General features: G+C 45.4%; 1 protein-coding gene across 5 annotated transcripts in view; it reads right to left on the bottom strand.

Annotated features, from left to right (window-relative positions):
- NEDD4L (NEDD4 like E3 ubiquitin protein ligase) overlaps positions 1-12077 on the bottom strand; it is a 301785-nt gene that overhangs the window by 28643 nt on the left and 261065 nt on the right. For all 5 annotated transcript variants that reach the window (XM_048503553.1, XM_048503552.1, XM_048503549.1 and 2 more), the window contains 2 exons: positions 8472-8604; positions 6474-6650 (listed from right to left, as the gene is read on the bottom strand). In XM_048503553.1, the coding sequence (XP_048359510.1) occupies positions 6474-6650; positions 8472-8604 (310 nt within the window). The remainder of the gene's footprint in view (positions 1-6473; positions 6651-8471; positions 8605-12077) is intronic.

Here is a 12077-nt window from a genome sequence, read left to right as displayed (position 1 = left end):
GGCGCTATGCCACTGGCTGTTGTTGGCAAGTTTTTAGGCAGCGCTGGGTCAAAATGATCTCACTCTCACATATCAACATTTATTTTAAGGGGCTAAACCAGCCTGAGGAAACCATACACGCTGCTTTTGTTGACACGTTTGCCCTTGAAGGGCCTTTCTGACCAAGAAAGCAGGGCTACGTTAGGCCTACGCTGAATATGCAGCAAACAAAAAAACCCCCAATAAGTATAGTGTAGCCACATCAAATACAAATCACAGAAAAAACACCATACTTAAGGCTACAATGAAATATTACATAGCTGCAAATTGTATGATAGACATGTGCAATAATTTAATACAGAGCACAATAATAGTATACAAAATGCAGCAAACAACCTAGCACAGGGGTAGGGAACCTTTAACACTCAAAGAGCCGTTTGGACCCGTTTTCCACGGGAAAAGGAAACACTTGGAGCCGCAAAAAAATTATTTAAAATAAAGATAACACTGTATATATTGGGATTTTTTACCTTTTACTCCACTCATTCTGAGAAGCACATGGATGCGCCCACCCTGCTGCCTGCAGGGTGGGCAAGGATGAAGCCGGCGGCTCAGCCTCGCCGTCCGCCGGGAAAGCGCCCGCCCTGTCCCAACGGGGCGGGCGAGAGGGGAAGCCTGCGGCACGGCCCAGCCGTCCGCGGGCAGTTGGTGCACCCACCCTGCTGCCTGAGGGCAGGCAAGGATGAAGCCGGCAGCTCGGCTCGTGGAGCCGCAGTGCAAGGGCAGAAGAGCCGCAGGTTCCCTACCCCTGACCTAGCAGGAACAGCAGCACATAAGAAAATCCAAACAATATCATATGTCTTCCTGAGATTTCCATAAACAAATGTATGGATTCCTTTTCAATCTGGGCAGCAGTGCAATTAGATGGCATGGGGCATGTTGACGCTTTGATGATCGGCTTGAAACTTGCAAAACTTGACCCCTGCCGTTTATTCCCTGCCGTTTATTTGAACAAGACAGCATTTCAACACTTTTGGCTGAGGAAATAGGGGCTTCTTGCCTACGAAACAGGGAAGAATTACTCCAGAACCTGTCTCTTACGGGATAATTTTTTCCCAGTTGGATGCGAACTCTGTTTAATGTGAACCCTTTTAGAACCCACATTTGTTTGTGGAAGTCTCTTGGTTGATTGTTTGCCGAATTTTGTATTTTATTATTGTACGTTGATTTAATTACTTCATACGTTTATCATACAATTTGCGAGTATATAGCATTTTGTTGCAGCCTTTAGTATACTACTTTGAATGTATACAGGCAGGCAAAATCCTTTAGTGAAATTAACGTACATTAGGACTTGGGAGAAACAATATTAAAAAGGGGGTTTCAAGATGGAATTCCAATGGGACAGAATAGAGGCAACATGTCTGTATGTCAAATACCAACAAGTAACAGAAGACATACGGCGACTCCATGAGAATTTCAAGGCAAAAGACACTCAGTAGTGTTTTGCCATTGCCTGGCTCCAGAGGCGTAACACCAATGATGTGGTGGGGTGCGACACCCCAGGCGGAGCTGTGGTGGAGGTGCGGCTAGGCCATGGAGGGGGCATTCTGGGGGTGTGTGCGCCGTCGTGGCAGGGGCGCAGAGTGCGTGCACCCCGGGCGGAGTTTCCCCTTGCTCCGCCTCTGCCTGGCTCTTCATAGTGACCCCCGTATGCTTTGGTGGTCTCCCACACAAATATTGACCAGAGCTGACCCTGCTTAGCTTCCCACATTTGCTGAAATCAGGCTAGCCTGGGCTGGGCAGAAGAAATATCATAATGCTTCAATGACTGGCGCCACAAATGTTCTTACAGCAGATAAAATCACCCCCTCTGCCCACCCCCAATTACAATTTGAGGATAACAAGACCTTTTCTTTGAAGTCCATTCATTCACAGGGCCACCTTAAGTTGGAAGCGACTTGACGGCACTTAATACACACACAACCACTATCCTCACAAGGTTCCTGCGTAAGAATTACGGAAATAATGTCTGTGAAGTGCTTTTAGTATGGATTCGATCCAACATAGCAGCCCTCACATGAAAGTGAATATGGGGGGAGGACACGGGTTTTGTAGATTCCCCCTTCCACTGGGCTTTTGGTGAGGCTGGCCGCAGATTGGCTGCCCCTCCTTGAGGCCCCCGCTGTATTTTGTTATCTCTGGCAGTGCCCATATTAGATTCATCTTTGGGCGCTGCCAGCCCCTCCTGGCCTTAAGACCAGGTGCCATCAATATGGGTTTTAGACTGCTATCATGTGAATTGTTATGCTGTACATTGAATTTTAAATGTTTCTAGCTGTGTTTTAAGTAATCTATTGGACATTACCTTGTATTGTGAACCGCCTAGAGCCCTCTGGGGATGAGGCGGTCTATGAAATCCAATAAATAATAATAATAATTCGCCATCTGGTTTGTAGACAGACGAATAATTTGAATAATTTTAAATCTTTTTTTAGAGGCTACCATTTTATTGATATCTAATGTTGGAGGCTGCCCCGAGCCTCAGAGGGCAGGGGCGGTTGAGAAATTTAATAAAAGAAATTTAAAAATGTATAAACAAAAAGAGGAAATATCTTGCAGCCCATCCCTGCTCCAACATCACGCATAATGAAGTCTTGGTTTGGCAATGGATGACCAGGCTGTCGCTTATGTCAAGCAGAAAACCCACTATTTCCCTTCCACCCTTCTGTTTCTCTTCTCTTGCCTTTCCCTTCTGGGCCTGTTGGAGGTTATTCCCCAGCCCACCCCCCCGAGACTCTCCTCAGGAGGAAAATTTAAAGCTTGCTCTTATTCAAAAATAAGGCTGTTCTTAAATTACAGTTTCGTGATGTTTTCCTTTAGGGAAAGAAAGATGATTTTGGCTGGAGCAGCTCACTATCTACGGGGCAAATTGGCTGGAAAACGTCCCTTTCCATTCTGTGTACCCTTTTTAATGGATGACTGATTGATTCTTTATAGGATCGTTCTAGTAGCCTCAAAGGGGAAACTGTTAACCTTGTTGTCAGAGATGACGGCGGGAGTTCAGTTTGACGCACTGCATTTTCTAGGCCACCCAAAGAGATATATATTTTTTATAGCTAGCCTGCTTCTTATTATAGAAATCAAGGAGGTGTACATGGATCATTCCCAAGAGGTCCTTATTCAAGGCCCTGACCAGACCTGGACCACCTTGGCTGTAGCAAAGTAGCTTCTCATGGGCCTTCAAAGCATATCCTCATTTGGGCCATTATTTTCTAGCAAGAGAAGGGGAAACAATGTGGAGAGAAATCATATAAGAAATACAAAGCCAGTTGCCCCGACAGTTGCATTTCATACAACTAAGGAATTTCTTACTGGTTGTGTCATCCCGGAGGTCTCCAGGGACTGGATATTATTGACAGAGAGATTCTTGAGGAAGAAAGGGGAAGGAAGGGATTTCCATCCCCCTTTCTTCATTCTCCGATCTGTTCAGTCACTCATCCTTCATCTATTGCTACCACCCTGGCATCCCCAGGGGGAAAGGAGAACCATGAGAAAGAAAGAAGAAGAGAAGAAGAGTTTGGATTTATTTCCCACTTTTCTCTCCTGTAAGGAGATGCAAGGTGGCTGACAAGCTCCTTTCCCTTCCTCTCCCCACAACAGTCACCTCATGAGGTCGGTGGGGCTGAGAGAGTTCAGAGAGAACTGTGACTAGCCCAGGGGTAGGGAACCTGCGGCTCTCCAGATGTTCAGGAACTACAATTCCCATCAGCCCCTACCAGCATGGCCAATTGGCCATGCTGACAGAGGCTGATGGGAATTGTAGTTCCTGAACATCTGGAGAGCCGCAGGTTCCCTACCCCTGGACTAGCCCAAGGTCACCCAGCAGGACTGTTGGGAGTGCAGAAACACATCTGGTTCACCAGATAAGCCTCCGCCACTCAGGTGGAGGAGTGGGGAATCAAACCTGGTTCTCCAGATTAGATTCCACCTGCTCTTAACCACGACACCACGCTGGCTGGTTTCCCTTCCCCTTTCTTCCCTCCTCCGATCCACTCAGTCATCCATTCTTCCCCTCTTGCTCCTCCAGCATCCCTGAGGTGGGGCGGGGGGAGAAGAGGGAGATCCATGAGAATGAAATGGATAAAAGGGATTTCCCTTCCCCTTTCTTCTCTCCCCCCATCCACTCAGTCATCCATTATTTCCCTCCCCCTGGTATCCTCTTGCTCCACATCCATCAGCACCACCTCCTGCTTCTCCCTTAAGAACATAAGAACAAGTCTGCTGGATCAGACCAGAGTCCATCCAATTCAGCACTCTGCTGCTCACAGCGACCCACCAGTTGCCTTTGGGAGCTTACATGCAGGATGTGAAAGCAAGGGCCTTCTGCTGCTGCTGCTGCTCCCGAGCACCTGGTCTCCCTTGCCTCACCTCTCTTCTCCTACTAGGGAGAGGGATCATTGTCTGGAGTTCCTTTGCAAGCGGGTCCCAGAAAAGCACAGTAAAAATTTAGAAATGGGTCCCAAAAAGTACAGGACCTTACAAGGGAGTTCCACTTCAAAAAGCTTGACAACCGACCCTGTCCAAGGTTATTTCAAACAGAACTATCTCCATTTCCCCCTTTATGGAACTGCCCATGAGAATGGCCACTGAAACAGGGTTGTATACTCCAGTGACAGCCAAGTAACTGAAGGCTTTCACCTGACATTCGATGCAACCTGCACAACACTCAGCATGTTACAGGCTTAGTCAGACTCCCTATCTCCTGATCGACGAAAGGCAAGCGAATATCAGGTCCCAAGAAACCGCAATATGCTTTTCTTCCTGTATACCAGTCAATGTTTATGAGATATTCCCCCCAATTAAAAGAGTCTAGTGGTACTGTTATCCCCCACTGATTTCATTAGCCTACCCACATTGATCACGGCCTACAAAACAGGTGCTGAATTTAGAAAACACTGACAGATTGCTCTTAATTACTCAGATCTGATCACAAATTATCTAGTTACGCCCTTGCATAATTGATCCCCCAGAGATCTCAGCTGTGTCGGGATTTTAACATTTAATCTGTTAAAATGTCTATGAAACGGAAAGATCCCTCGCATTTGGATACCTATTTACTAGAACAAAAAGGGACTCTTTCCACATACAGATTTAAATATTTATCTCAATGACGCACTTTGAACAAATTGCTGCAGTGTTGTATGAGAAAAACCTACTGCAAACTGCACCTCAAACAAAATGAGTATCTTTCACCCTGGCAACTGAAATTTATAAAAGACAGATGTAAAGTACACGCAGGCCAATTTTGATAACATTTACTCAGAGGTAAGTCCCAATGTATGCGGCTGGGCCAGAGGCGCAGCAAGGGGGGAAAGCGCCCGGTGCACCGGTGCTTCCTCCGATCCTGTCCCCGCTGCGCCGCCCCCCCCCGCCCCCCCGAGCTACACTTGGCTGGGCTTCCTTCCAATCGAGTCTACTTTGGGAATGCATTTAAATGGCCCAAACCTAGACATATTAATTCAGACTAAATTCAAGTTGTGTTCCACTGTTTGCACACAATTTTGTGCACATAAGATTGTAACCTTTACAGCCAACTTTCAGTGAAAAATGAGGGGGACATGTGATCACACACACACCAGGGGGGAACCCTACCCCACCCTACCACACTGCCGAGCAAAGCTAGAAACCCTCCTTCCACTTAAGAAGCCTCTGTTGAACAGTCACTCTTTCTCCAATGGAACAACCACTTAAGTTACACTTAAGTCCTTAAACTGGCAAACAATTTCAGACTTTGCTCAGTGGAGCGATAGGTTAAAAACAGGATACACTCCACTTTGGGCAAAGCACTTCAACTGTACCCTAAATAATGCTCTCTAGAAACTATGTATGTCCCTCTGAACATCCTATAGATGGTTCCAATATCTTCTGAAGGTCAGGTATAAATTATATCATGATGTACAGTTCCTTCTACCTGTTGCGGATTGGTTCCCTACTATACAATCTTGGGTTTCCTACTATATAATCTTTGCACTGTTTAATGCAAGCATAAATTATACTACTTGGCACAGTTTGTTCTACTTGTTGCTCTAAGCTGGCTCCTAGTATGTAATCTTTGCACTGTGTAATGCCTCATGTTAATATTTACGCTTTGCTTTGCTCCACCTCTGTCACAAATATCTTGGTGGCTCCAGTTTCTACAAATTATATTAGACCGTCTACTGGATGTACCGACCCGTTGATCAGATTAACTTATTTTGTTCAATCCGCCTGGAGTCCCACCGAGAAAGGAGGGCAATAAATAATGCATCCTTCATATAGCAAGAAGAGCATTAACAACATCTCAGTTCTGGGCTAAAGTACCAGGACAATAGCACCTTAATCTCTGAAGAAGAAAAAACACCCCGAGCACTCCAAAGAACTCCAGGAATCGGGACAAATGTACCGAGAAGGAAAAATAGAGCCCATGAACCACACGCAGAGAAAATACTTACAATGATGGAAGAGAGCTGTTCTCCATTTGAATCGGGAGTGATCTGAAGTCTTCTGCTCAGTTCGTCCGACAGCTCTTGAGGGCTGGTCCGAGAGATCGGCGAAGCAGGTGGGGGGGGCAAGGACAGGCTCAGAGAATCTCCACTCGTGCTCACCTCTTCGGAAATCGTCTCCCAAGGCTGACGGGGAGAAAAGAGATTATAGGAAAGATGCCCCAAAGCAGCCTCCTCTTTTGCCCTTTTGCCCATAATCCTTAAATACCGCTTCGAGCCTCAACAGGACCATTTTATTGAGTGAATGGAGAGAACCGACATGTACTTTTTAAGCGCCCTCAAAACGCAATTAGTGTTTGATAATCAGCTTTGCTTTGAACACACGGTACTGCAGACTTAATACGGGAGAAGTGGGGAGGAGGATCATGCAGGCAGACCGTTGTTGCAGGATAGTTTGCGTTTTAAGGGTCAGAGAAAATGAGTGAAGGTTTTGAACTGAGTTTTCACACTGGAAACAAAGAGAATAGTTACAACAAGAGTGATTATGAAATTTCTGAATCATGCCCCACAGTGCAGGTTCCAAACACAAACAAGAACAAGGGGCCTTTATAGACTTTCCCACCATCTTCAGCAGACCTCCGTACTCGTATTTATTGATGATTCAAATGGTGGCTGTTTTCATCCCTCTCTCCCTCCCTCCCTCCTTGCCTCCCTCCAACCTTTCCTCCCTGTCTCCCTCCCTTCTTCCTTCCCTGCCTCCCTCCCTTCCCTCCCTCCTTTCCTCCCAGCCTTCTTCCCTCCCGCCGTCCTTCCCTCCCTGCCTCCCTCCCTCCCTGCCTCCCTCCCTCCTTTTCTTTCTGTCTCCCTCCCTTCTTCCTTCCCTGCCTCCCTCCCCTCCCTCCTTTCCTCCCTGCCTTCTTCCTCCTTTCCTCCCTGCCTTCTTCCCTCCCTCCCTCCCTCCTTTCCTCCCTGCCTCCCTCCCTTCTTTACTTCCCTTCCTCCCTTCCCTTCCCTTCCTTCCCTCCTTTCCTCTCTGCCTCCCTGCCTCCTTCCCTCCTTCTCTCCCTCCTTTCCTCCCTCCCTCCCTTCCCCCTCCCTCCTTTCCTCCCTCCCTCCCTCCTTTCTTTCTTTCCTTCCCTCCCTCCCTCCGTGTTGTTTTCCATCCAGTACTCAGTTTAACCGCCTTAAAACAAGAACCTATTTAGCAGGCTCCCTCCTTTTTTTCAATTTAATTTGCCCCGATGGGTCGCTAGTCATTTCTACCAGCTAACCCTGAGCACAGGAGTTCAAACCCCCATCTGTCTGCTCCTATCACAGAGGAATTTAATAATCAAAAATGAAAAAGCCAGATGACAGAAATCTGAACTCGACATGAAAAATTGTGCAGAAACAGCACAGCCTCTACTGCCAAAGTTCCAAAGTGGTGAATGGCTTTCCAATGGTTTGTGCATTATAAATGGACTAGAATCCAAACAGAGAGATCCATGTAATAAGACGACTTCTAGGTATGCATTTCTTGCCGAATCAGGAATGCAGACACAATCGTGATAACACAGAGGCAGTCTTCCCATACTGTGTAGCTTTCAGTGGGATGTGCTTTCACGTGCGCATCTGGATGCGCATGCTCAAGCGACAGATCACACAGAAATATCCCTTTCAAGCAGAGGTAGAGTTTGACTGGTGAGGGCAAGCTTTAAAAATGCTGTGCTTATATATGGAAATCAAGTCCATGCAGATTTACTAATACTGAGTTCCACAAGGCTAGACAAGCACGCACGCAATTGTATCCTGAGTAATTAAACAGACTGTCAGTCATTATGCACCGGCATTAAGCCTTCAGTTTTCCCATCCAGTTATCACTAGTAAATATTAATTGCAGAAGGCCACTGTCTTGACAGTGGGGAACGGGTTGTTGCTTCCCCCCCATCCCCCAATCCCCCAACCGCTGCTTCTTTCAATTTTTGCCTTCATAGCACATCTTTCAGATGTTCTAATTTTGGGACGTACTTCTGTCGCCTCCATATTCTCCATAGGTTCCGGATCCAAATCCTCGCTAATGTGTCTCCTGGATCGAAACCTTCGGTGGGCCGCTTCTTGATTGATCTGCCTGATGTTGTTGTCAGATTCGGAGGCCACATCCCTGAAAAGGTATAAGTCCGTAAGAGAATAATGAATTTAGGGCAGGGAAGTATAGACTTTAATGTGATTTTTGTTTTTAAAAAATTATTTGCTTGAATATAGAGGAAGGGACATGCCTTGTGCATCTGAATTGGATTAACAATGGCACCTGGGGACAAATTACATCTCTAAATCGCCAGCAAATTAATTTTAATGATCAGCCTGAATTCCAAACCAAACAAAAGCTTCTAATCAGCCTTAAGCCAGTTGCTTCATCAAGGGAAAATTCCACTAATCCAGAGGGATGAAATATACAGGAACCAATTCCAAGTATAGCACCTTAAAGAACAGTTCACACTTGAATACAGCCATATTAATTATGGATCAATACTGGTCAGAGAGACACCATCTCTCTGCTGCTGGCCTCCTACAGAACACTGGCAGCAAAGGATTTTTAGTTGATCCAGTAAGGATCAAATAAAGTAAATAAGAGCTTGTGTGATGTAGTGGTTAAGAACATCACACTAGAATCTGGGAGACCCATGTTCGAATTCCCACTGTGCCATGTGAAGCTCATCAATCATATGGTCTCAGCCTGACCTACCTCACAGGGCTACTGTGAGGACAAAATGGAGGAGAACTTTGGATCCCTGTTGGGGGAAACTACGGTATAAATGAAGTACAGTTATCCCTTCCACACGAGGCCCCTTGTGGTCTGGAAATCTGCGTAAAATTTTTGGGCCCTCCCTTCAAACCATAGAATAAGTCTGAATTTGTTCTTTCTCTTGTTTTAACTTTTAGAAAATGAAATTGTGTATATTTACAGTATTAAAAGATAACATATGTTGATATTATACAATACTATACATATATTTTATGCTTATACCCCATTTAATTATTTGTGACATTTAAAGTTAAGCTTCCTATATTCTTTGAAGGGTAATCATAAGAAATGCTACACGTGAAAAGAATTTCAACTCTTCTTGTTCTTCTGAATGTGCTTTTTTGTGTGGCACAATCCCAAATTACTGTTTCAATAAACTAACTGAGGTTAGTTTGAACCAGTGGTGTAGTGCCAAGGGGGTGGGGGTGCACGATACACCGGGCATGCACCGGTGCGGGGGCATGGCAGGGGTGTTCCGGGGCGGGTGCAGGGCGCACGCGTGCCCTGGGCGCAGTTCCCCTTTGCTCCGGCCCTGGTTTAACATATGAAGATGGGCTGCTACATTAACTCTAGTTAGGGGGTGTCAAGCCAGGACCTGTAACGGTGGTTTCAAATTAGTTTATTAGCCACCATAGTTGTGCTTTCAAGTGACAAAGACACCTTGACAAAGTCTTGCACTGTTCCCTAGCAACACTCAGATGGAACTTCCCAGCTACCAAGGCCAGAGGAAACCAGCATTTGTTGTGACAATCAAGGATTTGACTAATTTGAGCAAGCCCCTGTGAGCCAACCTCTGGTTTCATGGATTATCCACAGTTAAAACAAACCATCTGTAGAACATCTCCTGTTGTCCTGATGACAACACACATGAAGTGGGCCCATATTGACCAGATAGGGGTATACTGGTTAACGTGAACCTGGGCCAAGGGACGCACTAGCCAACTGCCACCAGGGTCAACTAACATGGGCTTCTAACAAGAGAACATATTATGTGATCAATGTGGCACATTTTGAGCATACTAGCAAAGATGAGGACAGGGGAAAGCAGTTTCCTACAATACCACCCAAAGGTGAGTAACACCCTTCTAGGTCTGTTGAAGTCCATGGACATAGAAATCTGGGACACATGGCTTAAGATGGCACACCACTAGGAGCAGCAGTGGCGCAGCGGCTAAGAGCTGGTGCACTCTGATCTGGAGGAACCGGGTTTGATTCCCCGCTCTGCCGTTTGAGTTGTGGAGGCTTATCTGGGGAATTCAGAATAGCTTGTGCACACGCCAGCTGGGTGACCTTGGGCTAGTCACAGTTCTTCTGAGCTCTCTCAGCCCCGCCCACCTCACAGGGTGTTTGTTGTGAGAGGGGAAGGGAAAGGAGATTGTAAACCCCTTTGAGTCTCCTACAGGAGAGAAAGGGGGGATATAAATCCAAACTCTTCTTTTTCTACTAGTCATACAGAGCTAAGTATCCAGACTCTAGGCAACAGCTGTACATCAGAACAACATATTTACATACATACATACATACATACATACATACATACATACACACACACACACACACACACACACACACACACAGAGAGAGAGAGAGAGAGAGAGAGAGAGAGAGAGAGAGAGAGAGAGAGAGAACCTTGCTGCTTACTTGTATCATATCTGGGATCCCATGAACACTTACACGGGAGCAAATTCTACTGAACAAAATGAAACTTCCAAGGGCATAGAAATGGGGAATAAATAGCTTTAGGTACATTATGACACTAAGCTAAAATGTTCTGTGGATATAAATAACAGAAGCTTGTGCTAACTGTACAGCTGTAGAAGAGTTAGGGCTCTTTCATTGAAACAGTCTTTGGATGGTGGAGACAACTCCAGACGTGAGAGAATGAAATGTGGCAAATCCCATTGTATAAATTCAATGGTGAAACAGTAAGAGAAAATGTTATAAAGGGATAATCTCATTTCAGTGTCACAGCACAGAGGAAAAAACTAAACCAAATCTTAAAAGGATGCTTGAAATATTAAATGGACCAAGAGGGTTTTATTGCATAGAATTACATTGGAATGTTGTGAGAAAATTTGTTCTAATAAAGCTTGCCCTAAAATTAAATTAAGGATCAGTATCTTAAACCAGTAGTAATCTTCAGCATTGGTCCCCATTCTTGTTGTTCTCTAAAAGTGCATCTGGGCTTGAATGTAGCTGTTTCACAGTTATCTATAACATCACTAAAAGTATTACATACAGATAGATTGGTACCCTGTTACCTGGTTTAAATTTATTAGCTGCCATCATTGGTAATATTGATATTTAATGTTATTATTGCTGTTTTCACTGACTATTGAATTGTCTGAGATTATTTTTTTAAATTATGTATGTTAGCTGCCCGGAACCCAGCCACCGGCTGGGAAAGGGCCGGGTTGCACGCCTAATAAAATGAATGAGTAAATGAATAAACACAAGCACTCGTCTTCAACAAAGAGCCCATAAAAGTCAGTAGAAAACACTGTTGAATAAAATGGCTTTACATTTGCCCTGATCCCTAAAAGCCAGTAATGTTGATGCTCTCCTGACCTCGAAGAAGAAGAAGAGTTGGGTTTATAATTCCCCTCTTTCTCTCCTATAGGAGACTCAAAGGGGCTTACAAACTCCTTTCCCTTCTCCCCTCACAACAAACACCCTGTGAGGTAGGTGGGGCTGAAAGAGCTCAGAAGAACTGTGACTAGCCCAAGGTCACCAGCTGGCATGTGTGAGAGTGAACAGGCTAATCTGAATTCCCCAGATAAGCCTCCACAGTTCAGGCAGCAGAGCAGGGAATCAAACCTGGTCCCTCCAGA

The sequence above is a fragment of the Sphaerodactylus townsendi genome, linkage group LG07, assembly GCF_021028975.2.
Source record: "Sphaerodactylus townsendi isolate TG3544 linkage group LG07, MPM_Stown_v2.3, whole genome shotgun sequence".
NCBI lineage: Eukaryota > Metazoa > Chordata > Lepidosauria > Squamata > Sphaerodactylidae > Sphaerodactylus > Sphaerodactylus townsendi.
The sequence above is the reverse complement of the archived record's forward strand: the minus strand, read 5'-3'. Positions and strand labels throughout refer to the sequence as shown.